The 27,134-nt window shown below is 36.7% G+C and overlaps 1 protein-coding gene across 2 annotated transcripts in view; it reads right to left on the bottom strand.

The window, feature by feature from the left end:
• Tmc1 (transmembrane channel like 1) overlaps nt 1-27,134 on the bottom strand; it is a 164,910-nt gene that overhangs the window by 80,843 nt on the left and 56,933 nt on the right. For both annotated transcript variants that reach the window (XM_010638451.2, XM_010638452.2), the window contains exons 2-5: nt 20,063-20,110; nt 15,913-15,961; nt 14,636-14,792; nt 8,615-8,740 (exon numbers count right to left, since the gene is read on the bottom strand). In XM_010638451.2, coding sequence (XP_010636753.1) covers nt 8,615-8,740; nt 14,636-14,792; nt 15,913-15,961; nt 20,063-20,110 — 380 coding nt within the window. The remainder of the gene's footprint in view (nt 1-8,614; nt 8,741-14,635; nt 14,793-15,912; nt 15,962-20,062; nt 20,111-27,134) is intronic.

The following is a 27,134-nucleotide window of genomic DNA, read 5'->3' as shown; positions in this document are numbered from 1 at the left end:
CTAGAGGTCAAGAGTGGAGAGAAGACAAACTGGAAAAAAGAGAGAAAATGTACCTCACACATCCAGAGAAAAAGACTAAGTGTGTTTTAATGGAAAACATGTTTTAAGTGAAGTGTATGACACAACAGAAAAAGCATGAAGTTTTGGAGATGGAGAAATCTAGATTTTTAACATTCACCTTCATTTTTTTCAGTTGGTGAGGCCATTTTACCTCTGCCTGTTTTCTCATCTGTACAATGAGGACAACTCTTTGTTTTTAATGATCTTATGATGAATAAATGAGTTTTTGTGTGCAGCATCTCAGCATAAGATCCCATATATGCAAAAATTTGAAGATTGTATCCATCTCCAAAATCTTATGGTCACCATTATCAATAATAACTCACGGGAAATCAGTCCAGACTGGGAGCTACAATTCAGGTTGATTTTTGAGCAAAAGTGTCTCAACTTGGTTAATTACTAAGAAGACATCAAAGGCTTTGAATATAGAATGACAGTCAATAAGGATGTAAATATACTTGGTATAGTGCATGAACACTAAGTTATATACACTTGGGTCCTGTAACACAAATTTGCTAAATTATTTGAGACCGCTAAACACTGCCTTTGGCATTGGTGAAACTCACAGAACTGCTCAGCATGAATAACAAACAACAACAACAACAACAAATAACAAACAAGCTGTTGGTTCACAATATGCAGTTGAAACTCACAGGCTGGATTGTTTTCGTGGTCCTGTTACTTGTGCTATGCTACAGAACCCCATCTTAGATGGGGTCTACACTAGGTCTAGTGCTGTGACACTGCCATCTAAAAAGCATTAATAATTTAAATTCTTAATTATTTTTCCAACAAAAGGACTCATTTACATTTTTTACTAGATTTTGAAAATTATATAGCTGGTTTTATGTATAAGATATATTAAATACACCTCATAAGTAAACAAGTATCTTGCCCTACAAAGAAACAATTATTGTGTTCAAAATAAGAGTGAGTTGCTAACCTGTAACATTCTAAAGAAAGAAAAAGAATAAATAGAAAATATGAAACATATAAGAATATTATGATTAGAAAAGGATGGAAAGACCAAGTCGTGCATGACCCTGTCGCTTTGGAATTGCCTCCTGTCTCCATTGCCCTTGTCACTCACTCATGTCGTCATGAGCTTCTATCACACACTCTACCCAAGAAATGCAAATATAACCCATAGCGTTTCAAAGGCTAACTGACAAGCTACGGTTACGGTCAGGTGCCCTTGTCCCGTGCCATCCCACAGACCCAGTGGCTATCCTTCACCCAAATCTTCTTCTTTCTGTGGACCCCTGAAGGACTCCAGACCTCCCAGCCACATCGTAGGCGGGACGAGAGTCGGAGGACAAATGGACACTGCCCAACCCAGAAGAGAAAGCCGAGCTCCCACTGCCCACAGGCCCAGTCTACTGCCACTGTATCCCCGGTGTGTTCACGTGTCCCATCTCTTTCTTCTCACCCCTCACTGTAAACGACCCTAGAAAACCATACGGCTTGTATCTAGGTGTTGCCCCGAAGTCTCATGCGCCCATACATGGGGAGTTTTGAAGGTAGCTACATTAGAGCACATGAATGTGGATTATGTGATACTGGAATTAAGGATATGGATAAGGGAAGCCCCACCCCGGGTCGGGGTGGCATCAATCCATCAGACTGCAGCCTGGATGGAATATAAGGAGACAGAAAGAAGGCAGGCTTGCTGCTGTTGCTTGCTACTCTCCCTGTCTTCAGCCCGCCATGCCATAGACTGTTTCTCCTCCGTGGTGCCTCTCTGCCACACTGCCCCGTCTTAGAGCCAGCCAGTGATTGCCTGACACTTCTACAACCTGTGAGCTAAAATAGACTTTCCTCCCTTAGCCTTGGGTGTTGGGTATTTTGTCTCAGCAATGAAAGAACTAACCAAAATAAAAACCATGCGACTTAAGCATTTTTTTTTCAGATCCATAATTACTAACAGAGCTTGCCTATTGTGTCCCCACAGACTGCATCAAAGTAATTTTCGACTTGACAACTTCAAAATCCTAGCTGACAACTTATTAGTTGTGTGACCATAAACAATTATTTATCCTCTCAGAGTTTCAGTTTCCTTACATGTTAAGTCAAAATAATAATTTCTACCTTAAAGTAGAATTGAGAGCAAGAGAAGAAATTATGATAGCAAAATAATAAGAAACATGTATTAAACAAATAATATGTACTAGACACTACTTTAAATGCTTCATGATGATTGACTGATTTAATCATCTCTATAACTCTGAAATAGCACCATTTCTGTCCCTACTCAAAGTGAAGAAACTCAAGACGTAAAGGTTAAGAAACTTGCCCACAGCCTACTGCACGACACAGCATCAACGCATAGTATAAAAACTGGATGTGAATGTTACTTTTAGGTGGATGGAATTCAGATGTACTGACTGCTTCTAGATTCTCCATTCTTCCAGTAGGAAAAAAAAAATCACTGCACCCCAGATAATGTAATATAGGAGAACAGAAGGCCTAGGCTCTAGTTGAGTTATTGGTTAAAAAGAACCCCAAATGGTTGACGTACATATTGGTGGGTGTGTACATGGGCTTAAAAGTCCTCTTGTGTGGAATCTTTCATTGCTGCACAGTGTCAGGTGTGGATAAGGCCTTTTTTTGCAAAGGGCCGGGGATTTAGCTCAGTGGCACTGTGCCTGCTTCACAAGCCCAAGGTTCTGAGTTAGATCCCTGCTACCAAAAAAAAAAAAAAGAAAGAAACAAAAGGCCTTTGCAAACTTACTATACATGTGATTATTTAACATGAAAATCTTAAACTAGAGAAGAAAAGATAAGGACTTGAGCCCAAGAAACAGTTTTCACCAAGGTTTTCCCAATGGCTCCAGAAGAGGAAATCAACCATAGTCTGTTCTCATTTTTCCATTATTTACCCCAACAGCAACATTAAATTAAATTAGAAACAAAAGAAGTACAATGGGGTAAAGGGCAACGGAATAAGGAGGAATATTACCTTAATGGCTAGCTGACAGCTTCAAGCATCTGTTTAAGTGTAAACGAGATCCTAAGAGTAACTTTCTTGGCTTAAATAAATCACCAGGGATAGTTAGTCAATGGACAACTCCTAGAAACACTAGGTCAGGATGCTACAAAGCTCAGAAATTAAAAGCAGTGGATATAATAACTATATAAATGTCTTTGTTATCAAAATAAGTCCTTTTAACTGCTCTCTCCCCAAGACCTAACTCCATGAAAAAGTGTTCTTGGAGTATTCTGTACCCTGATTTGTGAATTCTTGAAATATGAAAATTCTCTCCTCCCACAAAAGAAGCATTTTTAAATACCTAGATAAAGGTTGTTGGTTTTTAACTTGTTCTTTATTTTACAGCCAGGGACGCATTCTTTCTTCAGAGAGGTGCTTTATGTGGAAGCACCCTGCACAGAAGAAAGACAGGCTAGGTCTGTCTGGTTGAGGCTGGCTGTGGCCAAGCAGTCCTCCCTCTTGGCTCTGCCCCTCGCCCACCCTGAACTGATTTCACCATTTTGCTTGACCTCTACAGACAGACAGCAGTTTGAAAACTATGGGCCACAATCTGACCTCCGCTGTATTAGTAAGTAAACTGGTGAATGTAACTGTACTGTATACCTAAAATGTACCAATAAACTCAGTGAGAAAAAAATAAGTAAACTAAATTTCAAAGAGGTGCCACTGAACAGAAGTCTTTGACAGGAGTCCAGTCTCTTAATTTTCAATCTATTACACTACAAAAAAGAATGTGGTTATTTAGGCTTAGTCATAAGGATTTATAATCTACTACATAAAATGTTCTGATATGGTTAAAGGTTTCAGATCACAGGATGAGTAAGGAGTAGACCATTTATTTTCCACCCAGGTGTTTTATTTCACCTGTGATGGTTGCTACTGAGTTAATGCTGACACATTTTATAATTAGGAAAGATCTAGCTGTCCAACTTCTGAGTAAAACCCACAAACAACCTTAAAACTGAATACACCTGCCAGGGGTTGCAGCACACGCCTGTAATCACAGCACTCAGGAGGCTGAGGCAGGAGGATTGCTGTGAGTTCGAGACCAGCCTGCGCTACATAGTGAGTTCCAGATCAGTCTCAGCTACATAGTGAAAGCCTGTCTCAAACAAACAAACAAATAAACAAAAAACAGAATACACTTAACATCATCACTGATGGATATTTTAAAAATTGGAATTGATGTTAAGATAAATAGAAAATGCACCATTATTTTCTTTTCTCTCATCCCCAAAACACACATATTATCATACATTTAGTAAAGTATCCATAAAGCAAGATATCCTATTTAATGACATTTTCTGTTTCTCAGAGTTCAAGATAGTGGCTCTCAATCCTGACACTGAAGTAATGACTTTGAGAGCAAAAAATAAAAACTCTATTCCCAGTTTGGGCCCGCTACATCTGCCCTTCTAATAGGAGACCTTATTTATCAGATTTAAGACTACATAAATTAAACCTTACTATGAAAATCAGTGATTCACAGCATTAGTATAAAGGAAGTGGCTTTTTTTCATTTCTATACAGCCAATTTTGCTTTTTAAAAATGATTTTTATTTTCTAGAGCTTCTTGACCATGTAGCAATTATTTATCATCCATCTTTTAACCTTAACCCCTGAGAATAATCACATTCCTAGTGACAGATGTTCTTTAAAATACGTGGGAAAAGTTATTGAATGTCCCATGTGCACAGAACTATAACCTGCTATTCCTGGTGCTTTCCTCTCTCACCTGCTTGGAAACCCTGACCCTGTCTAAAGTCTGTTTTAGAAGTTTCACAGGTTTTTTCAGAGTCCACAGCCAGAGGAAAGGGAGCCTTGAAACTCAACACAAATCCAAACCTGTGACCAAACATCCGTCCTTTTGACATTTAGCCTCACATCTTGGATTCTATAGACTCAGCAGGAGTGAAGGCTGGAGACTAGTCCTGGGCATACCATTATCCCTAAAAATACTCTCTCAAAGGAGATTTCCCTGAAAGGTAGAGGAAATGCTGGCTTACTCTACATATGAGCAACACTAGGCTAAATGAATCTTCTCTGCGTGCACTATGAAGTAAGGACCGCTGCTCTTATAATGTGATTGGAACCCATGAGGGGAAAGCTCAATACAGCCTTCAAAAACCTTCGAAGGATGACAGGTCAGGCACTTTAGCACCAACAACTTCAACACAAAGTCTGAAACCAAGAAAACCAGGATGGCCAGAGCTGTGGGAATGAGGTGGGCACAGTTAGGAAGCCATAAAGTAGGAACTACGCTGGGCTGCGGAGAATCATTGTAAGAATCATCCTCGCAGCCTTGCTGAGAAGTGAGCAGAAGAGCTGTTTCTTCTCTGGGCCTAACTTGTGCTTCCATCCTGCACAATCTTAAGATTAAAGCCACCTTGGCCTTGTCGTCCTGAATCACTGTCTTGGTCACCTGCCTACTTGCTCCTCAGCTGCCACGGTGAGAGGCAGCAAATCTGTCTGCAAGGTTCAGCCAAGTAAAATAAACAAGTGATACTGATTCTCCAAGAGCCACGCAAGGTGAAGAGTGAATGCCCTATTAGTAAGGGGCAGTTCTTGCTCAGTCCCAGCGGCTTTTTTCATGTAGAAATGTGGGACTCGATCTTTCAGTTTTCCACGAGAAGATGAACGCCTATATTTTTTTAAGTGTAAAATTTCTCACATTTAAAAACTAACTGTAAAAAGAGAAATTGTTATCATTTAAAAATAAAATAGTTAATTTTGTTAGTGTACATTTTGCTAAAATAAAAAATAATTTTTAAAAAGGTAAGGAAAAAAATGTGAGCCAAATAAAAATAATCTATGTTTTACATTCAGCTTCCACCTCCCATTTTCACCCTCCAAGCTAGTGCTAGAACATAACATCACACTTCTTTTCTCACTGGTTCTTATTCCTCTGCACTTCTAAAAGCTACTTCTTGGACTCTAGTCCAAGCTCCCAGACCCTGGAATCCACCATGAGTCTACCCTGCAGGTACATTTCGGAAGATCGAAGAGTGGTCTACCCCTGGATTTTGCCACTGTCAAGATATTTTCTAGTTTCTTTCATTGAAAATTCAAAAATTGATCATCGATACAGACTATTATCGTTGTGTCACCATGCTCAAGGTGCCTGGCATCTGCCTGTGGCTAGAATGGCTTCTACCTAACCTTGCCAGGCCCCAAATCCCTCCATCTCTTCTGTCACATTGAAGTAATACAACACCATCAAGTCTATACTCAGATAAAATACAATTGTGTTTTCCAGCTAGGTGCTATGTTCTGGCACCATGCTAAGCATTTTATATGGATTACCTTGACATATGATTCCAATCATCCTATAAATAAACATATTTCATAAGGCACCTGAGGCTAGAGGGACCACACATCTCATCCACAGCCATTAAATGGATGATCTAAGATTCAGACTCAAGTTTGAAGCCCTGGTCCTACATGGGAGATGAAGGCAAAGGAGGTAAAGGGATATTTCTACACCTTCATACAAGTAGAAAGGAGGTGCTCTCTGGCATTCTTCCACAATGTTATGCTTTGGAAGCTCACAGTATTATTACTTTCCAATTTTATAACTTTCTGTATACCTGTGGTTCCCAGGCTTTGGGATTTTATGGGCCATTAATTTTTTTCATTGTTTATTGGTACATTTTAGATATACAATATAATTATATTCATCATTGGGAACTTGTATCTTTACATGATGCATCTTGGTTCTTATTTTTTCTCCATTCACCTACCGTCCCTTCACCCCCTCTTCCCCTCCCTATTTACATAGATTTTGTTTCCATTTTTTCCTTTTCTCATATTTTTTCCTTTCCCTTCTTTCCCTTCCCCTACCCCTCCCACTTCCCCTAGCCCTTTAGCCCTTTTCTTCCTATCTCACATTCTCAATTATACATTTTGATCCTTATTTACACTTTTAGTTTCTCACACCACAGAAACTATTTAGTATTTACACATGTGAGTCCTATTATTTCACTTAAGATTAGGGCCACTAAGGGCTGAGGAGTTAGCTCAGAGGTTCCACTGCCTGCCTCACAAGCACAAGGACCTGAGTTCAATCCCTGGTACAAAAAAAAAAAAAGATCAGGGCCCCTGGTATTTTAAACTATATTTTAGGGGCCAGAAGGGAGCTGCCAATTTTCTATTTGGATAAGTTAGGAGAACTCTAAGCCTCCAAAGTAGTATCATCATCGTTTCATTAACTGAAAAGTGTTTCAGTCTACAGACACAGACACACACTGGCACAGATGCACGCATACACAAAGTCACACTTGCACGGAACAAAGAGTTCTGCTTGGCATTGCTGCCCAAAATGAATGTTTGTTACACACACACAGGGAGTTCCCACACTACAACCACTTGATGTTGCAAAAGTCTACTAGGAGGGTCATTGTTTGGAACTTAGAAAAACCTTACTTCATAAAATAGAATGGAGGTATAATATTAAAATTGATGGCTAGATCTCAGCAGAGGGTGGATCTAAGCTGTCACCCTTTTATTTATTCGCTCATTTATTTACTTGTGCATAAAAGCCAACTGAGTTTCCAGGAAGTTAAATGATTTTTTTAAATGATATGCAAGCTCTTGCAGAGCCAAAACTAGAAATGAATTATCCTAATAGCTATTTCAGCTGTTTATTCATCACCAGAGACAATGATTCCGTATCAGCATTTGAATAGCATTATTAGTGGAATATTGGAGGGAGACAGTTTTGGAAACATTACTGTTGATAAAAATCATTTGAGGGAAAATGGTATTTGAGGCAAGACTGAGAGATGCAAGCATAGCTACCGATACAGACCCACACCCTTCTGTGCATCCCGTCTCCCTCAACCATCAGGGCAAGGAAACATAATGTGATTCTTAGGGGAAGATCTTCTCTGTCTCCCAGGATGGGACACACTTGATTTTGTATATGGGAAATTTATAAATCTTTGTATTCTCTGTTTGTACCCACAAAAGCAGTCAGCATCAGACTGAAACTGGGTCACTGACACGTTATCAGAGAACAATAGGATTCAGGGCGTAACCCTAACTGGAATCCTGTTTGCTGCTCCTTTGGCTTCGCATCCTTCCTCTGCTATCATGAGAGCCGTCACACGAAAAGATTATTTAAGTCTAGGACTCTGCAGAAAAACAAGAGTGTGCAACTACATAAACCTGCAAAATTCAAATATAGTATTTCTTTCAGAGAGGTGGTAATCAATGTATCAAACTTGCAAAACTCCAAATTAAGGAACAAATGATTAAACTAACCACAGATGTTACAAGACTGTAAAAAATGAATGAATTTGCTCATAATTGTTTCCAATTCATAATCATTAGCCCAGGCTCTCTAGTAGATATTAGGCATAAATAGATATACATTGTATGTGTATGTATACACATACCTGTATGTATACATATACCTGTATTTGGCTATGAGCATTTTATATCACAATTAGTATTTTATTATGTGCACTATATACAGCATTACCTATAAAATAAAGACCATACTGCAAGCACGTAGGAGGTCAGTGACAGGAAAAGTATCTCTACGTATGAAAAGTGGTGACATACTTGAGAACTTCCATTTTCTTCTCCATCTTCCAAGGTTTGCATTTAACAGTAGCAATCATTTGTCTATTCTCATCTAACTCTGCTTTCAGTCTCTCCAATTCCTCCTCATCAATCTCTTCCTCTTCTCTTTAAAAGAAAACACAAACATAAGATTAATTTCTGCTTGACTTTTCAGACTTAAGAAAGGCTAATGTTAGACACTCAGCTCTTTGTTTAACTTGGCTGGATAAAGTCAGTGCTAAGACCCACAAGCATAAGCATAAGGACTCATCTGAACACTGATACAGGATTACTGGAACTACTGAAACACTTTAAACACTAATGTTTGCATTGTTACATGCTGAAGCTAAAATGTTCCTTTCTCTCCACGGCCTCAAGCTGTCAGAACTAGAAAATCTATGGAAAGAATAGTTTACAGATCTAACAAGATATTTCTGTCTCCTCTCTGTTTCCTAATGTATCTTTCCTCCCCAATTAAAAACTTTACTTTTTAATAATGTTAATAAATTAGAGGCCAAGATATCTTTGAAGTGCCCTTAAAATTTTTTAATTAGCCCTCTCTCAAGAGAAAGTGGGAAAAATTGAAATATGAAAGAAATAAAAATCTCTCTCTCAAAGGTAACCTAATCTGTTAATTAAATTCAAAACTTCAATTGATAAAATTCAACTTGAAATGTGTTTGTGTGGGAAGAAATTCTTTGAAGAGACCTTCAAAGGAATTTAGTTTATCACTTAACAAATGAAATGTATCTTTTCTGTGTTCCTAGTATTAAAAAAATGGTATAACATCCAGAACTCAAAGAAAACAAAGTTTAAACCTTGAGCAGCATGATTTCAAATGGAGGAGTGTAATATTATTTTGTAGAAATTGATAGTTTTAATAATAGATTGTTTCTGTTATTAAGCTGTTGCCTCAGTGCCAAACACCATTTTATACTTACTACTGTGAGGTTGAAGCTTAAACTCTATAACTCACATTTTTGTTTTATTAATGGGATCGATTTTATACTCAGATAAAGGGGTAACTAAGAAGAAACCCAGTTTTTCCTGTGGCTTCCTATCTTCTTCCTGTCTACTTACTGTCTGCTTCCTGTTTGCTCAGGGTGAGGGAGACACCTCCTCTTTAGCAGCACTTTTTCACTCCAGGATCTGCAGGGCCTTCCCACAGTTTCATGTGTGTCTACTTTGCCAGTTCTACCAATACTAGCAGAAACAACTTCGTCACCACCTCCACAAGAAACAGTGCTTCTGAGTTTCACCTCCCTGGGTTTCTCCTCTATACAGTCTGTTAGTGAAAACTGCTTACTCTAGATACTATTCTCATAATTTGACAATCTTTATACCTTTCAGTAACCTAATTGGCTATTATTTTATTCTTGACTCCTAATAATTCTTATGTGAAATTCTTTCTGGTCAATTAGCTTTTGAAGTTTCTCTCCTCACTAGACCCTATTTATTCAGTGTTACTCAGAAACATGTTTGGTTGTTCACTAAGCTCATAATCCAACACAAGTAGGAATACGCTAAAAGCTATACAAATAATTAGACATAATATGAGGACACAGCTATAGTTCCACAATCTCCCTGGAAGATGACTTTGCAATCTCTTTCCTTTACTACCAACCTAAGGTTTTTAATTATTCAATTTACTGAAACAAGAATGTATGCTAGCCCTCTAAAATGGTGCTTCCTACTGATAGTTTGTATTTTGAGCAATGTAAATATCTTACTTAATATAGTAATCCCGGTTCAAAAGAACCATGGAGTAAATTCTACTAAGATACAACTCTATCACAGAGTGATTTCTCTTTTTTTTTTTTTTTTTTGGTGTTTATTATATAAAATCCTATGGTATTATATAACCATGATGTAAAATACTTGAGAATTTTTCTTACTACATCTATTCATAGTTTTTGTTTCTTTTTAATTTGCTAATCAGAAATATCATGTGGGTTTATTTGTCATAGGAAAGAAAAATATGTCTTAAAAAAATAATTGAAATTGTTTCTGGGTAGATGCAGACACAAATTCAAACTGTATAGATGACTTATAGAGGAAGGATGCAGTTAAAGAAAACCAGCAAAATTAAAAGAAAATAGATGCCAAGACTTTCAAGAAAATGGAGTGAATTAGAAAGATTTTCTTAGACTTTAATAATTTAATGATTTGACATTTTAAGCCATTAGCTTGCCCAACTAAAATAATATGAGATATCGGATCAGTACCTTGAAGCTTTACGTTATGGAGCTTACAAAGAATGAGAAATTAGAGTGATCCATAGGAAAATGGATACACATTTAGGATATACTCCTAAGTGAAATAAATAAGTCACACATGTGTAAATACCGAATAGTTTCTCTGGTGTGAAAGACTATAATAGTACATAAGATCCTAATGGGATAACTGACAATGTGAAATAGGAAGAAAAGGGCTAAAGGTGTAGGGAAAGTGGGAAGGGTAGGGGAAAGGCAAGAAGGGAAAAGAGAGAAATATGAGAAAATGAAAAAGTGGAAATAAAGTGTTTGTAAATGGGGAAGGTAGGACGAGGTGAAGGGAGAGCAGGGAAAAGGGGAAAAAATGAGAACCAAGACCTGTCATGTAAAGGTACAAGATCCCAATAATGAATGTAACTGTACTGTATACCTAAAATGTACCAATAAACTCAATTTAAAAAAAGAAATTCTGACAATAAAAACTTGCATTGCTTTTTTGCTAAAAAACAAAAAGAATCATGGCTAAATCACAATCTCATTTAATTTAGCACCATCAAAGAAAAATGAATGAGCTATTCCATATGTGTATTAACCATGATACCAAAGCTTATTTCTTTGCAAGCCAACCTTTAAAAAGCATTTAGTAGAAACCTTTCCAACACTGATTACATACTTTTTGTGTCTACCTATCCAAACTCTTATTATTTCTTTAAAATTTTTAGAAAATATCTTTAGCAACCCTTCTTCTTGTTATCCCCGTGGGAGGCGTATTCGCTCCTCTGAGACTCCAATGACTGTGTTTGTGCTTTGCCCCTGGTACAAATATCTTATTTCATAATAATTTCATCTAAGTGGCCTCTCTCATTACATTATGAATTTGTAGAGCTGGATAAACATTTATTTAGTAAATATATATGTACAGAACTCTCATCTTGAACCCAGCACTCACACCAAGGTATGCTAAAATATAACAAGCCCCTGCAAGATTACTAACGCATGGAGAGCCATTATTCCTACACTAAATGACCTCAGACTCATTTTTTTTATTTGTCCGTTTTGTTCTGTGTTGTGTTGTTCTGCAGTATTGGATTAAGCCTGAGCCTTATACATGCTTGGCAAGTTCTCTACCACTGAGCTACACCCCTAGCCCTCAAACTGCTATATTTTTTTGAAGTAATACTGATTCCTCCCAGGAGGCTCCTCTGTCCTTCAAGGCACAACGGTTGATAGACGAGTTACCTTGAAATATGCACATAATTGAAATATCAATCTCACAAGCACTACAGAGACACTGCTTTTCTAGGAACTGCTCCAAGGGAGAACTAATTATATTAAAAAGATATAGCCTACATATGTTTCATCTTGTAAAATTTAGAACTAATCTGTGCAAGAAAGGCTTTCTATTTTAAGTTTGATTAAACAACAGTTGTTAGGAAAAAGAAGGTACAATATGCTGAATTTCTCACTACTATGAATATATTACTTATTCACTTAAAACTGGGTCAAGAAAAGTCTGTAATATTATTAGAAATACTCCAAAATGTTAACAGTATTTTTTAACTGCACCCAAAGATACAGTTAGCATTGTAATCGTTGTTTTAGTTGCTTTCAAATATTTTGTCAGTGCAACGGAAATTCCTTGTGGCATTGCTTAAACATTTCAGTTAAAAAAGGGGGATTAAAGTCTCATGGAAGACATTAGGTTGGATAGAAAAAATAAAGATAGATAAAAAGCAAACAAAATTTTAACTAAAACTAAGCGCACTTTTAAGAAAATGCAACTCCAGTTATCCAAGATTAGTTGTATCAGTATTCCCTAGGTTGGTTTGTACTTCTTTTCTTCTAGGCCCATCATAACTAAAATCCCTTAATATACTTTTAGTTGATAAAATAATGCTTGGAAATCTGATCTTAAGAAAAACGAACAAATTGAAAACATTCAAAGGATTTTTTATATAAAATGTCTTAGATTATCCAACAAAAATAATTTAATGGTGCTCATGTCTCTCTCTTCTAAAATGGGCCATTATCTTTCTGTGGGCGGGCCATCCTTTCTCCTGTGCACCAAGATGAAATTTCCTACAATTTCACAAATGCCATAACCAAAATCATAAATATTCTTTGCTCCAAACTGTAGCATGCTTCTTTCTCTTGAGGGAATATACTCTGTTACTTGGACTGTGTACTTTTAAATTTCTGCCTAATAAATCCATTTATGCCTCTTAAAAAGGAATAGCACTAATAATCATATTACATAGGTCTTAAAACTGTGGTATGTTTTATTTTTGCAAGGAAAGGGTTTCTTTAAAAAGTACAAGTGAAAAAATCAGAGTCAAAATTTAAAGCAAGTTATGTCTTGGTATTCATTGAAGACAGAGACAGAGGTTGGGAGGAAGGAAGAAGCAGAGAAATAGGATGAAAAGAGAAAAAAAATTAAATATACATTTTGGGGGTCTTTATTAGTACGTGTCGGTGTATAAAATGATTATATTTACTGTAGGGGGATTAGCACATGTATATAACAAATTTGTTTTTTTTTTCTTTTTTATAACACATTTCAATTCTTTCCCCTTTTTTCTTTTCCCAGTATCTAATTCATTATTTATAAGAACTACAATTTAAATAAACTAAATATAAAGAACTTTTATTTCAAAAGGAGCATCATCTGTTAATGCTAATCTCTCTACCCTACAAGGTTTTTATTTGTTTACATTTAATAACAATTCTTTATGAAGAGTAATATAATAGAGCTGCTGAATTCCGGAGTATATCATCTTGGAAGGACATCTGAGAAAGTTCCTTAACACTTAAAGACTGAGGAGTGTTTGGATTTCACCTCTTTTCCGGGATTCACATAGCCCTACTTCCTCCCAATAGCAGAGCAGGTTGGCTGTTCCCTTTCCAAGGGATCTAAGTTTTCTATTACTAGGTCTGTTTTATAACCACACCTTTTTCCCTGTCACCTATAAATTTCCAGAGCTCCAAAATTTTCTTCTTTGATTTTTGCAACATAGCATTTATCACATTATCGCACATAAAGTAATCACTCAGTAAAACATTGAGCTGAAAGATGCTGGGCTACGGGAAAAATGAAATAATTCCAATCCTCTGTAACAGAGACCAGCACTTTTGTTTTATTTGGACAGAATCTCACTGTTAGTTCAATCTGGCCTTGCACTCACTATGCTTTGCAGGCTGGCCTTGAACTTGCAGCTTTCTCCTCCCTCAGCCTCCGCAGAGCTGGGATTACAGGTGTGCACCACCAAAAGATCAAAATGGTTAATATTGTAGGCTTTGAGCACTACATATAAATCTGTCCTGTGTTCTTCTTTGTTTCCTTAATGAGTAACTCTTTAAAACTGTTTAAGCGATGTTTAAAAAACATTCCTGTCTCTACATTCTTGGGCTAGATTTAGCTATAGCTATAGCCAACCCCTGTTCTGAAAGATAAGTGTTTTAGGCCACTCTTTCAGAGGTTTCTTCTTACCTTAAGAGAATAGTGTATACAATTAACAGGATAATTTTCAAATATTTAAATAAATTGTAATACTTTAATAACATAATTTAAATCTTTCATAAGGGAATTTCTCTTAGTCACTTTTAATTTATACTAAGGTTTACATCTCTTTTAGTTATTAAAATATATTTAGTTAAGTGTAATAAATGGTAAGATTGATGTGAGCCTACCTTTTTGAGGTTATTTTTACTTACTGGTTTTAAGGTCAACAAGCACCTAAAGGGAGTGGTCAGTCAGAGTCAGGTGCACTGAAATAGATAAAGCCTTCAGGTTGTATCAGGACTGACTTACACTCCTCTTCTCAGCCGCCGCCTCCTTTCTTTTTCTCTTGCCTTTCTTGTTTCCTCATCCTCTGGCTCAGGTTCTGGGTCGTCCTCTCTGATAACATCTCTGGTCCGCTTCCTCTTTGGTCTCAGGCTCTCTCTTCTGGGTAGCTTATCTTCCTCGCCTACACACAGCAGTTGGTGATCCAGCAAGCAACATCAGAAAGTGTTCTTTTCCTCTCATCCTACCACATTTATTGTTGTTTTTTAACATCACACATCCGAGACCACAATCTCACAATTCCCCATAGCACTGAAAGTTACACCGTGGCATATATGTTACCATTTCCCATTTGAATAAATTATCTAGATATTCATTTTCTTCATGGTTCAACTACCAAGCATGTGAATATGAACTCCTAACTTTTATTAAATCTTATAATTCTGTCTTCCTTTATTTACACAACTAGATGGCTTGGAGTTTATATCATACCATGACTTCTAAGCTGCTCAAATTGAGTCCAAGCTCAGTGGTTGCCAGGTGAACACACAATGGATGAGTGATAAACTGCAATGTGTTGATTACTACTTCTACCCTAGAACACAGAATAGGAATCGTCAGAAATTGCTACAAACTGGAATAGTTTTAGAGAAATTTATTCAGCCCAGAAGATTCCACCCAATTCAAGTAATCTACATTACTACTACTAATAACGATGATAATAATAATAATATTATTATTAATAATAATAAGATTTATAAGATGGAGATCTCACTATGTTGCCCAGGCTGGCCTCAATCCCCTGGGCTCAAACAGTCCTCCTGAATAATTAAGTCTACAAGTACACACTATCACACCTAGTTTATCTTCATTCTTCATGCCAAATATTTCTTTTTCTCTTTCCTCTTTTTGCTGAAATATTTCTTGTCCCTTCCTTTAAAAAAAAAAAGTAGTACATACCTTTACTTCATTAACCCATAAATCCCACCAAACACTGGAAGAAAAATGCAATCTTTCTGAAACACTTCAATAAAATTGAAGCGAAGGGAACACTTCCAAACTCATTGTGGTGTGAGATTAAAAAAATACCTTGGGCTGGGCATTTAGCTCAGTGGCGCTGCCACCTGTCTCAGAAGCACAAGGTCCCAAGTTTGATCCCCGGTACAAAACGAAAAACAAAAAACAAAACTAAAAGTTGAAATTTTTACAAATTTTGTTGCAGTAAAAGATACTCCTTTTCTGAGAGTGTCTTTAGTTGTGTATCATGGCTGCCTTGATGTCCCAAATCAGTTCAAAACCTTTACCTCTCATGATCATTTTGATGGGAAAACCAGAGGTTGCACGGTGCTGGATCTGGTGAATAAGGAGGATGAGAACACATTGTGATGATTTCACAAGCCTGCGTTTCCATTGGATAGCACGCAGTAGTAGCATTCGCTATATTTTTTAATCACACCTCATAAAGATACTCGTGACAAAGGACTTCAGTACTGCTTCAGAAAGTGGTGAGAAGCTAGGTGTGGTGATGTGCGCTTGTAATCCTAGCATTTGGAAGGCTGAGGCAGGAGGATTGCTGAGAGTTGAACATTTAGGTTGTGTCTATATCTTGGCCATTTTGAATACTGCTGCAATGAAAGGGACAATGTCTGTTCAAGATCCCAGTATCAATTCTTTTGGATAAATGTCAGAGACTGGGATTGTCTGGATCACATGGTACTTCATTTTTAATTAAAAAAAAAAAAACGACCATAGTGTTTTCCATAATGACTGCTCAATCTTACATATTCCACAGCATTGAACAAGGGTTCCACTTTGTCACCATCATTGCCATTGCTTATTGTATTTTTGTTAGTAGTCATCAAACAAGTGTGAGCTAATGTCTCATTGTGGTTTTGATTTGTATTTCCCTAATGATTAGTGAGGTTGAGCAGCTCTTCATATGCCTGTTGGTCAAATCCAAGTTGTTGGATCAACTGTATTTTCAAGGCTGAATATTCCATTGCATATCCTGCATTTTCTTCACCCATGCAACAGTTGTTCAAGTTACAACCGGCCTGAGGTATGAACAACTTGGGTTAATTAGGTTAGTGGACAATTCATCTGCCTCTTGTTATCTATAATGTGTACCAAGGTAAATATCCAGATATCAACTGTATTGACTTATAACCAACTTGACTTACAATCAGCCCTCAGGAACAGATCAAGTTCATAAGTCAAGGCTGAGGCAGGAGGATCACCATGATTTTGAGGCCAGCCAGGGCTACATAGTGAGTTCAAGGCCAGCCTGAACTACCCAGTAAAAATCTGTCTTTAAAAAAAATAATATTCAAACTTTAGAAGCAGAAAATAGAATGTGTTTCCAGAGCCCAGGAAGCCAGTTATCTGTATTCTTGTGTTCTATATCCATGGATTCAACAAATCTCAGATTGAAATATTTGAAGGAAAACTGTGTCCTTACTGAAAGTGTGCAAATTTTTTGTTTTATCATTATTCCATAAATAATATACCTTGATAGCTGTTTTCACAGTGTCTACATTGTGTTACATATTATAAGTAATGTAAAGAAGATTTAAAGTAGAAGAAGGATAGGCAAAGTTCTGTGAAAATATTATACCATTTTTACTTAAGGGAACGGAATAGCTGAAGATTTTGGTGGCCTCTAGGAACCTAGAATCCATCACTTAAAATTCTGTATTGTACACATCGAAAATGTTTAAGAGGATAGGCCTCAATTATGTGTTCTTATAACAAAAAGTAAGGACATTGAAAATATAATGAGCCAGGTAGATCTGGTCAGCATTTACAGAACACTGTACCTAACAAAAGCAGAGCACTCATTCAGGATACATTAAATATTCACCAGAATAAAACATATTCTGTGTTGGTGGGAGTGCAGACTGGTGCAACCACTGGGGAAATCAATATAGAGATCCCTCAAAGAACTAGGACTGGAGGTCCCATTTGACCCAGCTATTCCTCTGCTGGGTATCTTCCCCCCAAAAATGAAAAGAATCATACCCACAGTGATATATGCTCACCCATGTTTATAGTGGCACAGTTTGTAATAGCTAAAACTTGGAAAGAGCCCAATTGCCATCAACAGGAGATTGGATAAAGAAGACATGTTTTGTTTGCTTGTTTGTTTGTTTGTTTATAAAACAGAGCACTACTCAGCCATAAAGAATGAGAAACTAGAGATATTTATAGCCAAGTGAATGCACATTGTAGCCATAGTCTTAAGTGAAATTAATGTCACACATGTGTAAATATTCAATAGTCTCTCTGGTGTGAAAAACTAAAAGTGTAAATAAGGATCAAAATGTGTAATTGATATTTTGTAATAGGAAGAAAAGGTCTAAAAAAGTAGAGGAAGTGGGAGGGGTAGGCGAAAGGTAAATAGGGAAAAGAAAAAATATGAGAAAAGGAAAAACGTGGAAACAGAGTCTCTGCAAACAGGGAAGGGTGCTATAGGTAAAGGGAGGACTAGAGAATGGGGAAAAATAAGAACCAAGATAGGTCATGTAAAGGTGCAAGATCCCAATGATGAATGTAACTATTGTACCTAAAATGTACCAATAAAATGTTGGCAGGGTTGTGGGGAGAAAGGAACCCTTCTCCATTGTTGGTGGGAGTGCAGACTGGTGCAACCACTATGGAAATCAATATGGAGACACCTCAAAGAGCTGGGACTAGAGGTACCATTTGACCCAGCCATACCTCTGCTGAGTATCTTTCCAAAAGAATTAAAAGAATCATATCACAGTGATATATGCACACCTATGTTTATAGCAGCACAGTTTGTAATAGCTAAAACTTGGAAACAGCCCCTTTGCCCATCAGTTGGAGAATGGATAAAGAAGATGTGGTTTTTCTATAAAATGGAATACTACTCAGCCATAAAGAAGGAGAAATTAGATTCATTCATAGGAAAATGGATACATTTTGAGGATATACTCCTAAGTGAAATACATAAGTCACACATGTGTAAATACCAAATAGTTTCTGTGGTGTGAAAAACTATAATAGTACATAAGATCCTAATGAGATAATTGACAATGTGAAATAGGAAGAAAACGGCTAAAGGTGTAGGGAAAATGGGAAGGGTAGGGGAAAGGTAATAAGGGAAAAGAAAAAAACATGAGAAAATGAAAATAAAGTGTTTGTAAATGGGGAGGGTAAGAGGGGGTGAAGGGAGAGCAGGGACAAGGGGGAAAAAATGAGAACCAAGATCTGTCATGTAAAGGTACAAGATCCCAGTGATGAATGTAACTGTACTGTACACCTAAAATGTACCAATAAACTCAATTAAAAAAATAAAAATAAAATGTACCAATAAACAATAAATATTTTTTTTAAAAAGGACTGGCATTGCACAAGAAGGTTAACATCTCAAACACAGTGGAGTTAAATTTCAAACTAGCTTTTAAGAATTTTTAAATAGTAATTATGAATGTATGAGGGGTATCTAAATGTAATTTTCCTTGAAATTATTTAAAAACAAAGGCTAAACTATTAAAGCTGTTGCACTCTTTTACCATAGAAGAAATATGTATCATTAAAATTATTAGAATTTAGAAATAAAAGCGGTCTTTAAAACGATCTAGTGTACAAATGTTCAAATTCTAAACAGCATTTTGTGGTCATCTACTAAATGCAAACTTGTGTACAACGCTACCTCTTGGAACGGATTCAATTCTCTATTCGAGTCACAGTACCAGGAACTGTTGTGCCACCTTCTGGGCTGCTTTCACTTAGAAGGCACCTAAGTATTGAAAACAGGTGGCATCTGCCACACTGTTCTCTGGGTATTAAATTGATAGTATCGGTGTCTCTTTAAGTGAGTTCTTCTTTAGATGCTGCTCTTTCTTTCATTTTTGGTAAAAATCAAAGCTTTTACTCATATAATGGTCTTTCTCATGCTCCCATCCATGAATGGTCTGAGTGCCTAGCAAGAGGCCACAATTCATACCCTTGAACTGCGCCTACACAAAGTAAAAACAACAGAGAAATTCATACAAAATGCTCATGAATTTGGAACAAAAAGACACGGTCTTTTACTTTAATTGAGCCACCTGGTCAGTTCAGTCAAAATAGCCAGTGTGTTCTATAATATAGATTCAGTTTTAAAAATTTTTAGAGCCAAAAGCTTTTCCACAGAAAACAAAGGGGAGAAATGGAAAAGCAAACTGTTACAGACTGTCCCCTACTTGATCACGTACGACCTGGGTGGGTGCATGAGTTTGCCAATTGAACAGAACCTAGAGCAAGGATTCTATTTTCTGAACTTGATCTCTTTTGTAAAAACATCAAAACACAGTCACACACAGTCCCACATCTATCTGAGGTTCACTCCTGTGTGTCCACATAGTTAAAGTCCACGAGACAACAGGGGAATCCCCTGCACTCGCTGCCATCCTCAGAAAACTTGTCTGGGGTGGGCGCATCCCTGCTTACTTGAGCTTTCCTCGGTGTCCTCTTCGTTTTCCTCCACTTGAATTTGTACTGTTGAAGAAAGAAAAAAGATAGCAATTATGTACCTATCTATATAACTGCTAGTAACTGTTTTTTACTTTTACTACTGTAATCATAGTGTTTATGTGCAGCTAATAAAAATTTTTTCAATAAACGTTTCAAAATGAGCATTATTTATTAATGATATACAGCTAACAACATCTTCTACAGATGTCATGTAAATATTTCTCTGCTCCATTGTCTTCAGGGATTTGCAGATTAGCTATAAGGCTATTAGCTTAACTCAAAATAACTTCAGTGGAAATAAAGTCTGTATAGGGGTTTGTTGGCCATTTCATTTTATGAGAAATTAAATTGTTAATAAAATTATACCCATGTGCCCAAACCAATCAGGGTATTATAACCAAATTAACTATTTAAAATTGAGAATAATTGATTCCAACTAACTTTACCAAAGTTAGTTGGACTTTTTTAATCAAAAAGTCTTTTTGAAATGCTTAATGTCTGGTTTTTCCTATTTTGATTATTTCTATAGATATTGCATTGATATAGCCTAAATTTTCCGGTATGTGATTCGCCTAGAGTGCCATATAAAACAACACTTCTGTTTATTCCCCACCCCATTTTCATACTACATTTTTTTTTTAGTTTTGCTTCATTTTTATAAAAGAATATAAAGATTTTATTTTTTAAAAAATTAATGGTAGAGCCATATGGAAAACATATTAATTGGCAGGGATTTTTCCCTAACCTCAGCTTAGGGTTTATTGCCCGTAGATTTAGTGAACCAACCAGAGACAGTGTTCTACAACTTGCCTTGGCAAAAATTGAATGCAATATTCCTTAAAAACCAAAATCTACTAACTTGTTATAATATGTAACTTCATATCTTTATTTAAGATAAAATGGCTCCAAATCTTATAATTAAAGATGACAGACAACATTGCTGTGAGTGGATGAAACAACCTTTGGTTCTGTTTCTACTTTCACACTATCAAAAGTTTTGCTTAGAACTTGTCAGGCATATTGAAAAGGCGACATAAGCCAACCATATAAATTACATTCACAAAGCAGATTATTATAAAAGCACTTTTTGCTTTAAACAGTATCTGCATAAAAATTTTTAGGATATGCAAAAATGTTATCACAATATCAGCCTTGGAACGTGAGAATAAATGTTCTTTGTTCAGAGTGGACTTATGCCTTCTGTTGCTCGATGTAACTGGATCTGCACAAAACAAAGATGTTTATATCGCTGCTAAGAGTTTGCAGTAACGAAGGCAAACACTTCTAAGAAGACAGTCTGCTCTCTTTAATAGGTCGTGGTCCCATATTTGCAATTAATGCTACCACCACACTTCTTCAGTCAAAAAGAATTCCTGGGCCTGGGATTTAGCTCAGTGGTTCAGGCACCTGCCTCACAAGTACAAGGACCCGAGTGGGATCCCCAGTACCCTCCCCGCCAAAAAAAAAGAATTCCCCAGGAAGGCATTTTAATGACATAAGATTAGCATTGGAGCAGGGTTCTATCTGTATGCAGAAACAGCTTAGGATAAATAGTAAATGCTGACCCACAGCCCCTTTCACAGCTTACCTATCCAAAGTAAAAATAATAATAATAATGTGCAATGTATTATGCTGACTAGTAGTGACCACTGGATCATTCACTGCAATGTGAATTGGTCAATTAAATAAAATTTAAAACTACTAAATGAATGAAAGTGTAATTTAAGAAAGATCATATATTAAATAAAAATAACAAAATAACATGTGCCAAGCCAAGGAGATGAGCAACTACTTAGTTTTCTTTAAAAGAAGATGACCAAAAAAGCAGGACTGGAGTCACGGGTCATCTCCTCTGGGGCAAAAAGGAGAGTTATAAATAACTGTCAAGTGAAACCTGGAAAAGCCATAAGACATCCTTGTGGCATCACGTAGAGAACTGAAAAAAGAGCTATGCTCTCTGAAGTGAGGTAATGCACAATGTTGAAGAAATAGTCTATTCCCTCCTCTGAGGCTGGTTTTGCAGCAGGGATGTTGGTCTGAGTGTGATGGCTGCCACCTATGCCCCTTTGCCTGACAATACTGCTTTGTCTGGCCAAGGAAGAGTCATTTTTAAAAGTGATTCAGATAATAACAGCTGTGTTCTTAATTCAAACCCTTAGCTAAGGCATCATTAGCACCAGAAACTAAACAGCTGCACTAAAAACAAAAGATTTAAGACTCCCTCAAAATCCTCAAACCAAAGTTGATTTTAATGGGACAATATTTTGCTTGAAAAATAACTAATAATGTTAGATTGCATATCCTTCAACTGAAAATAACGCTTAACAACCAAGCTCTCCACAAAAGTTTATGCAAAGAAAAAACTGAAAATACTTAAATGGGAGCTGCAGACTGTCTTTCTCAGTCTCTAGGATGGACTGGTGCCATTCCTCTCTTAGCAATCCCTAGTAGTTTATTCCCAATCATACCCCCTCATGCTTTGGCTACTTCCCAAAGCTGAATGATCTCGTACTTTAAAAATAACCCTTCTTTCCTGGGAGTGATGGGAGGACAGTGAAAAAAGTGGAGAGGAGAGAGAATGTCTGTCAAAATGTTGGCAGGAGCAAACAAAACCACATCGAAATATGCATATTTAAGAAAAGAATATGCAGTATGAGCAGATGAATTCCTAGGCAACCCAGATCCTCAATTCATGCAAATAGATAGACCCAGTAATTAAAAGCCATAAAAGGAAACAACAGTAAAATGTCATGTTAAAGAAGCATTAGAGTAGTTCAGAAAAGCGAATATTATTCTGAGCTTTCTTATTTCATCTATTAGGTTGAAGGGAGTTTATGGATCTTCGGGATCATGGAGTGACTAAGTAACCAGAGAAGCTGAATGGTAGCTCCTGCTCCTCTGACCCACATTTGGCTCCTTAAGCAAGGTTTGTGCCACCAGATGACTTTGGAAACTGAAGTGCATATGATCAAGTAGCACTTGGTATATACCCACATAAGTGTTCAGAACATATGCTAGGAGTAGGACTGTTCAAGAAGGTAGCCCTGCCTTTAAGAAATAATTTGGTGCAAAAGGCTTCCCCCTGTCCTTTTTTTTAATTTTATGAAAAAAATGGGGGAAGTATTTGAACTGCTCCATACTTCCTAAGATTGGGTATGTACATTTAATCCAGTTTTTAGGGTTATAGCAGTAAAATATCACACATTTATTAGGCTTTTGTGGTTTTCTTCCTAGTTTATACCTATGAAGAAATATCAACATTAGCTCCTTTTATATAAATGGAGAAACTTTTGCCTGTGACTAAATTTTTTTGAGAGGAATGTTAACCCATGGCCTAACTAGCATATTGTCAGATCTTAGCTAATGAACCTCTGTCATCAGTGTCAGGCATGATGTGAGAGAAAGAGAGTAATTTAGAAAACTCCAAGAGTTTTGGCTTGGACAACCAGAAAGGTAGAATTTCTTTTTCTTTTTCTTTTTCTTTTTTTTTTTTTTTTAAGTAAATGAAAGACCATTGGAAGAATAGTTTATGTGGGAGGTTTTGAAGATCAGGAGTTTAATATGATATACTAGAACTCATCTGAGTACTATCTGATACCCATCCATGACATTAAGTAGGCAGTTGAATATTTGAGGCTGGCTGAAGATATAGCTATGAAATTATTAATCTATGGATGATAATTAAAGCCATGAGACCAGGTGAAGTCACTGAGATAATGAGCATAAACACAACAACAAAAAATAAAATAAAATGAGATTCCAAAGTTGAAAGGACAGGGAGAAGAAGAACCCACAAAAGAGGCTAAGAATGAGCATCAGTGAAACCGAAGGAAAACAAGGCTTTATGAAAAGCAAGCGATGCTCAAAAGAAATGTGTCAGACGCTAAGTGAACTACAGTGAGTACTGAAAATTCGCCATGGAATTTGCCACTGTGGAGGTCCATGGTGATCTTGGCAGATACAGATTTAGTGAGCTGCTATGGGAGAAAGCCCGAATCTGCATAGCTCTAAAAGATCATGCATGGACTTAGGGGAGACAGCTAGTTTTACTAGTCAAAATGTTCTTTTATACTGATGAGAAAGATCCAGTGAATGAGAAACAAGATGACAGTTATGAAATGTATGCCCTATAACAGTATACAAATAAGATTATTAATATTTTTTCACTTTGTTGCTTTTTATTTATTTCTGTGCTTCTTTAAGACTTTATTAAGAGACTGAACAACTTATTAATATACCCTTTGCTTATAGTTGGGCTTACTGTTTGCCAATTCAAATATACAGGACTAAAGTATGGGGAAGGGAGAAAAAGAGAAGAAAATAAAAGCTGGGTGTTATAAGGAGAGGAAGGGGAAAATATAAGGAAAGGGAATTAAAAGAGCAAAAATAAAAAGAATTAAGATGTGTCATGTGCATGTTCCAACTCCTCATAATTATGTACTGCAAACATATACTAATAAAAATCAAAATCAAAAAAGAGCAAAAATGAAATAAGAATTACAGTAAATGTAAAGGACGAGGACAGATATAAAGCTAAATATAAAACAAAAATTGAATTTTTGTCTTTACCACGTATTAATATTGCATGTTACATATGGTTGTCCCTATGAATCTATAGGAGAACTATAATATTTTTATGAAGAAATACTACATGAATTTTTTTTTGGTATAGGTGATTGAACTCAGGTCCCTCCACGTGTGAGACAGGTGGCAGAGCCACTAAGCTAAATCCCTGGCCCAATACTACATGAACCTTGGGCTCTGAAGAGTCCATGTCTAATACCATTAAGTAGCCCCCTCCAAAACTGATGGAATGAAGCATGATAATTTTGGAATCACTGAGTGAAGAGGAAAATTATTTAATTCTGATCAAATATCTTAATAAGCCTTTACTCCATAAGACATTTTAAAACCTCTCAGAAATGTAGAATGAAATCATTACACTTAAATGTCATCAAAGTAGCCAGGAAAAAGTTTAATATGGCAGACCCAGTCTGATACTCCCTCTGCATGTGCACACACATTCAAAAACATGCTAATAAAAACTTGTACAAAAATGACAAGTTATAATATTTTCAAATATTAGGCCTTAAAGATACTACATAGACATTTTAAATTTCTGTGGTTTTAAAATCATAAAGAGAATAATAATTTTGGTTTATGATAAGGCTCAACCACCCAAAGAGGAAAGGGGTGGGCACAACAATAATTTATAGGAGTCGTCATTCTGCAGTATTTTTCCTTCTAGATTATACTTGGGTTTTGAGGCCCCCAAGAAGTAGAGAATAAATAGCTGCTGATGGCTGCTTTATTAAAAACACAACATAAAATACTGTAGTCGCCAAATAGAGCAGGACGCAGTCTGTGGAGACACAGTTTACTATGAGGTTCCAGGGAGGATGGCTACCTCCTACAACAGGAAGAGGAAAACAGACATCCACTAAAACTACAACTCTCCTATCTTCTTAAAATAGATAACACTTCACACACACACACACACACACACACACACACACACACACACACACATGAATGAAGATATGAAGAGGAAGGGGATGTGCGTTACATTTTTTGTACTTTTTCCTTTTGCTTGTAATGTACAAGAAATTATAATTAAAACCAGGCTAAGCAAAGTGAGTAGCTGGTTTGCTTCCAACTTCTCCCACCCCTGAGAAGGAAGAGAAAGTATGAAACACTGAAGCACGATTCTTCAAATGGCAAGTAATGTGCCGCAGTATTTGTAAGAAACTGCAATTCGGTAATTCATGATACCATCCACCCAGCTCCATAACCAACGAAAACGTCTCTTACTGTGTAATTTGGACAGTTGGCATGTTTTTAAAAAGTATACATAGCCAATAAATAAATATCTACTTACAGAAGCATTTAGAGCTCTCCGTGGTTACAAAGAAGTGGTGAGTCTTGCCTGGTTTTTTGCATTTAGATTATTTGCGGGAAGGGGACATTTCTTATTTTAGCCACCTGTCATAATATATATTTAGCGTGTGTTCTCCCACTGCAATTACCACTATAAAGGGCAACCACTGTAAATAAGTGTGGTGAAAAGAAAATACATTTCCTTGCGAGTTTTTGTGGCTAAAACCTTTTATCGTAATAGGCTACTGAAATAACAACCAAAGGAAAACATAAATGTGTGTTATAAACTCTTAGCAGCAGCGATGCTTATATTCTCAGATTATTTAGAACAAAAAGGAATTTTTCTGCTCTCCATAGCGTTTCTGCAATTTTCTAAGTGATGAAGAAGCATGGTTATCAGGATTCACGGACAAATAAACAAAATGAAACGTACAAAAAACCCTGGAGAATTGTGAGACAAGTGAAAGCAGGCGATTGTTCCCGGAGGATAAAGAAGCATGGAAAGTCTGGCTGAACTCTGTCCACATCTTTACCTCCCTTTGTAGGGCTGCTTTTGTTCACATCAGAAATGGTAATCAATGTTCATTAGCATATATTAGCAAATGTTAATCAGTGTCTTCTAGAGAACAAAAGGCCTTGGGGGCTGGGTAGAGTTAGGATGAAGGCTCAGCTGTGAGGGAAGGGCTGACGGGGAACACAGGCAGAGAAAAAGAGAAGACACAGAACTTGGACTTGTAGTTTGCTGGAATTTGGAAGATCTGTCTTTCTGACAGATAGTGAAAGCACCAAGAAAGAGAAAATTATTTAGTTCATTTTTTTCTTAAAAAAAAAAAAAAACAGAAGTCATTAACTAGAGTGTTCCTTTTCCTGCCCTTTGGTTGTTTGGGGGAAAATCATTCTTTGTAGGTTCTGCTACCTAACAAAAGGTATTAGTTAACAAAGTCATCACTTAATGAACCAGAATTCCAAATACTAGGTGTCCTCATAAATTTTTAAGAATTCTAGCCACCTGTCCACCCATCTGCAAATTTTTTTCCCACAGACTCAACAATATTAAGACTAAGCTTCCAAGTAATTTGTAAATGGTCTGTGATTTACATGAGAAATGAGATACAACATTTCTTGGCCAACTCCATTCAAAAATACAGGCAAAACATGAGGTATGGGGTGA

The sequence above is a fragment of the Fukomys damarensis genome, unplaced genomic scaffold (assembly GCF_012274545.1).
Source record: "Fukomys damarensis isolate Sample0158 unplaced genomic scaffold, DMR_v1.0_HiC HiC_scaffold_31, whole genome shotgun sequence".
In the NCBI taxonomy this organism is placed as follows: Eukaryota; Metazoa; Chordata; class Mammalia; order Rodentia; family Bathyergidae; genus Fukomys; species Fukomys damarensis.
The sequence above is the reverse complement of the archived record's forward strand: the minus strand, read 5'-3'. Positions and strand labels throughout refer to the sequence as shown.